The 5149-nt window shown below is 35.7% G+C and overlaps 1 protein-coding gene across 1 annotated transcript in view; it reads right to left on the bottom strand.

The window, feature by feature from the left end:
* Window positions 1-288: 288 nt before the first annotated feature.
* Window positions 289-5149, bottom strand: part of LOC108693647 (integrator complex subunit 2) — a 5857-nt gene continuing 996 nt past the window's right edge. Inside the window, exons 2-5 of the mRNA XM_018202690.1 lie at window positions 2514-4606; window positions 2183-2387; window positions 1791-2097; window positions 289-843 (exon numbers count right to left, since the gene is read on the bottom strand). Of these exons, the coding sequence (XP_018058179.1) occupies window positions 391-843; window positions 1791-2097; window positions 2183-2387; window positions 2514-4606 (3058 nt within the window). The 3' untranslated portion in view covers window positions 289-390. The remainder of the gene's footprint in view (window positions 844-1790; window positions 2098-2182; window positions 2388-2513; window positions 4607-5149) is intronic.

Genomic DNA, 5149 nt, shown 5'->3' with positions numbered 1-5149 from the left:
ATATATATCTCACAACAGTATAGAAAATATTAATTTGTTTTTTCACTATAGAAATTGTTTTTGCCTCTGTAAAGATAAAAAGGACATAGGGATGTAGTATATACAATTTTTTATAATTACATTTAAATTCAAAATAAATATACACGCAATACTCATATATAAATAATATATGATAATTAAGAAAAAATGTATTAGAGAAACAATATTAATTGATAATCTACACATCTGACAAGCGATCGAATAATACAGTTCTATTAATGCTACAAAATATTTCAAAGATATTTTTAATTCGTATACGATTAAAAAAAGTAGCTTAAAAATTGAAACTCGTTTTACAATGATGAGTAAGTAATACATATTTATGTATGTACAAATAATACAAGTCGTAATTTAGTAAACTCGGGATTGTAATATAGCTTTCTGCAATAACGTGCAAAATGTCGCGTTTACTTCTTGACATAACAGATCCGCTGCTTTATCACCCAGTGCTGCTTGAGCCGTACTAACTCTGCCAAGCTGCAATAACAATCCCGTAATGTCCTCTGCTAATGGAGGAAAAGCTAAGCATATCCGCGTCAATGACGATAACACTGGCACGAAGAGAATAACTCGATCCTCAGCAGATAATACGCCCAAAAGTGTTATCAATGTATTAATCGCTAATCGAGATACGCTTAAAGCTTTCGGCAGAGCATACTGAATCGCCAGATGTGAAGCCAAGTCAACGGCGAATACTTGTTTCTCTGATTCGGGTTGCGACAATAATTCTGGGATCCAGTCAAGGCATATATGCATAGACGGAATTCCGGAAACCGTGATCGGGAGCAATTCTCGAGGATAACCCTATAGAAAAAAATATCCATCATGAGAAATCATACATAAAATTAGAATTAATGATATTTAGATAATTGACGATTAAATTAAGATTCTTATAAGAATATTTAATTTAATCTATACATGTCAGTATACAACCAATAGAAAATCAATGCCTTTAACAGTCTAGCTGAGTCTTAAGTGCTTGTATATTTTTATGTGAATTTATATACTATGTATGTAATCCTTCAAACTACGCGCCGAAATAATTTTTCGATTTTTTTATTTACAGATTTTAATATGTTATTCAATATTAATAAGAACGTTCTAAGATGTTTATGAGCATCGAATTGTTAAATTCTAGTTAATTTAATTTTGTGATATTACTGTGATAATTCAGTGATTCGCAAAACCAAAAAATCATTTCAGCGCGCAATTTGAAGAACTATATGTACGTAATATATAAATTCACATAGAAATATATAAACACTTAAGACCCAGCTCATTAAAGGCACTTCTCCAATTGATGATTAATTAAAAAATAAAGAGATTAAATAAAATATAATAGCTATATATAATTATGTTATTTATATATAATTTATGTTACTAGCAAAGAAACATAAGTAACGCTTTCGATTTTGATGAATTTTTGATGTGTTGTCTAACCAAAAAATAAGGAACATAAATAAGAAACAAAAATAAGGAATATACTTTTTTATCATGAAGTATCCTTAAATCATTTAGCATTTATTTGAAAATATTTGTTTATTTTTTATAATTTCGATATTTGCTTTGAAAGAAAATCGATTTTCTTCAAAGAGGTGTGTTACCTAATAGTACATAAGTATAGATATCTATAAAAAAATATGTATTTCTTATTTTTTATCTAGATTATAACATATTAAAACCTAATCAAACTCAAAGGATATTTCTCTATGCCTTCTTGTAAAATATTTTTTGTAGTTTATTATGAATACCTGAAAGTGGACTAATTTGGCCAAAGACGGATCAGCTATGAATACTTGATGTAAATATGAGCATACGACACTCCGTATTTCCCGGAGGGACCACATTTGTCCAGGGGTTTTCTTGTCTTCTTCTGTCTCCAGACAAGCTTCTAATAAAATCTGTACTGCTGCACTTTCTTGACCTGCCACCAAGGCTATCCTCAAATCCTCTCTTTCTGTTTCACTCGTCAATTGTCCGATTTTTTCGGTCAGAGGTTTATCCAGCATATGTCTGGCTAATTGAGATCGCGACGCGGCTAATGTAGCTTGTAAAATCCTACGAATAATTAAATTTGATATTATTTTTATGAAAATTTTAAAAAGTTGGTTTTACTTTATTTAAAAGAATTTCTTCAGTTTACCTCAAGATTACAGATAAAATCGGGGCGCATCTAAAAACTCTCGTATCACATCTCAAAACTTGCAATGGATCTAGTACGATATTGTCTTGTGTCAAAAAAACATTTTTCACTATTGAATTTTCTATTAGCAACGCATTTATGGAAAGAACCCATAGACAACGTGGTAATACAGTATTGAGTCTGAGCCACACTTGTTTATAAAGTTCTGAAATTAAAAAACTCTCCTGTGAGTGTTCTTCATTAATAATATGCAAATCCCTCTTATACAGATTAATTAACATTAATGTATAATTTGTCAACTTTTATTAATAATTAATTATTAAGACAATACCTTGTATATATCTAGGAACTTGCTCGTCAAGAATGTCCTTGAAATAGTGTATTATCAACTCTGCGTGAGGCCAGATTTCAGTCGGTTTCAGCGTCATCAGTTGTCTCAATAATCTACCAGTCCTTGATGGACAAGTTTTGGCGTGACTGAATGCCTCAACGATTGCAATATCGCTGATTTTCATGCTTTCGTAGCTCGCAATGGCGGAATCTATGTTAATCATCTCATCGTCGAGCCAGTCATCCACCAGAGACAGATGAGGAAAATGTGTGGCCAGTAACCGAAGAAGTGGTGAGAACAAACTGGCATAGTTCATCTGATCCCGCTGGACTAATTGTAATAAATATTTGATTGGTAATTCAGAGAGAAACTCTGTAGAATATGACTTGACTTTTCTGCCTTGTGACATGAAGGTGTGCATATTGGACAATCTCACGTCCTCGTAGAGCAGGAGGTAATAGAGCAGTAGTAACTGGGAGGTGAGCGAAGGTTTCGATGTGTCAATGTCCATATTGTCAGCGTCTATCTGCATGGTGTTGACGGGATTTTTCTTAAAATCGAAATTTGCCCCGAACACACTGTTCTGAAACACCCGACAGATCTCGTTCTCGGTAATAGGCTTGTTTGTATGCTCGGATGTCTTGTTGTTTGTCATCAGGATAGAATTCACATAGACCTCAACCAGAGCCGGTAGAACTGGATGTAACGGTGGTACACTGGCACAGATCTGCCGGTATATCCAGTTCTTGATGGGTACCCGGTGTTTCGCGAACGCCCGTGATTTCAGCAGTTGATGAATACAATGCACTGGTAGGAAGCCAGGGATATTGGCGTTCAAATTCGCCGTAACTGGTACCTTAACGGCATGCGCAGTGACCACCTGTTCCGTGAAAATCTCCTGCATGAAGATTTGCTTGATCCGTGTGAGATTGTTAGGCCTGATTGGTATCTTCATCCCAAGTGTAGCACAGACCAGCTCGCAGATCGCTGATAACTGATTGCTGTGGAAGTGTATCGCCATCAACAATAACATTTCGCCAAAACTGGCAGTAACGCCACTTGCGCTTTCGAAATAGGCTTCTTCTCGTACCAGCCATTGCACCCATTCGATGCTGCGTTTCTCTAGATTGTGATGCCCGATCAGGGAAGGGCATGCTATCAACATGCACAAGCCAAGCGACACAAATCTAACACCAGCGGGTGATGGCGGTGGATGAGATGTCAGAAGTTGAACGATCATTGCAACTTCATCATCTTGAAACTTGATCCCACCGATACCTCGCAGAGCACAATAGAGCCTGAGCAACGCGCTCGCTTGTACGACTTGCGACTCCGCTAATTGACTGTCCGTGCTCTGTGACGCGATTGTTTGCAGTCGTTTGAGCAGCTCCTCTCGTAATGATTGCAGAGCCGTCTGTGATTCCCACTTGCGTTTCTGTCCATTTCTAATGAACATAGCGATCCACGATCGTACCTGCTGATCGCTACCAAGTAACAAACCAGACACAAAGGCAACCACATCACTCTCGGGCTGCAAGCTATTTGCATTTTCATGCTCCAAGCTCAGAGTGATAGCTAGAGCGGGCATCCGGCATAACTCCACACATTTAGCTCTAATTGCCAGCGCTTGACTCGGATTCATTTGACAGAGCATCGTAATTGCTTGTGTCCTAATTCTACCTAACGCAGATTCTTCCTGTCGTTCTCCGTTAGCAATCAGATGCGCACACACCTCTGAAAAACTGTCTGGACTGTTGGCAACAATCCAACAAATAATATCAGGGCCATGCTTAACATGCAGGAGAGTTTCCGCTATGTCCAAGATAGATAATAATGTTGGCAGTTCTGCAAGAGCAATGCAGATGACATAGCTTATCTCTTCCATGTAAACCGCATTGTCGAACAGATCTGACTGTTTGACCTGGAACTCTTGATTCTTCTGCAATTCCTGTATCTGAGACGCTATGAATAAGATCTCGCTGAGCACTAATCTGATTCTACGAATGGACTCACTACGTTCAAACTCTAGCGCTAAGCCACTCTGCAGAGATTGGGCCAGTACACTATCTCGTTGAATACTACCGAGCTTCTGTCTAAAAAAGAAATAGATGAATGTTAACATATAATCATTATATCAAAATATAAAAATTATATAACAATATAAATCTGAAAATCATTGTAATATAAAGGATTCAATAAAGAAGAGATATCTTTTAATGATAAGGAATAGACACTCTGATTTTTACACCTTAAAATTAAGCTCAATAGTAACTTTCTTTACCATTTGAAAATTCATACTTATTTTCTTTAGAGCTTTTCTTCTTTAGAAAATATTAAATATAAATCTATACACGTACATACATACACATGCATGTATACATGCACATGTACACATACACATACATAGGGTGAATCAGAATAGTTAAACTTTTTTGTTTTTTATCTTATGAGAAAATTGTCGACTTAATTATTGATTTAGCAATACAGATCAGATACATCATGTGAATTGGACATACTAAGAAAAAGACACATTTTTAATATCTTATTTTTAATATCAGATATATCATGTGAATTGGACATACTAAGAAAAAAGCATATTTTTAATATCTTGTAACAATTTTTACAATTCAACCTCG

The sequence above is a fragment of the Atta colombica genome, unplaced genomic scaffold, assembly GCF_001594045.1.
Source record: "Atta colombica isolate Treedump-2 unplaced genomic scaffold, Acol1.0 scaffold96, whole genome shotgun sequence".
In the NCBI taxonomy this organism is placed as follows: Eukaryota; Metazoa; Arthropoda; class Insecta; order Hymenoptera; family Formicidae; genus Atta; species Atta colombica.
Note: the sequence above shows the minus strand (reverse complement) of the source record. Positions and strands in the feature narration are given on the sequence as shown.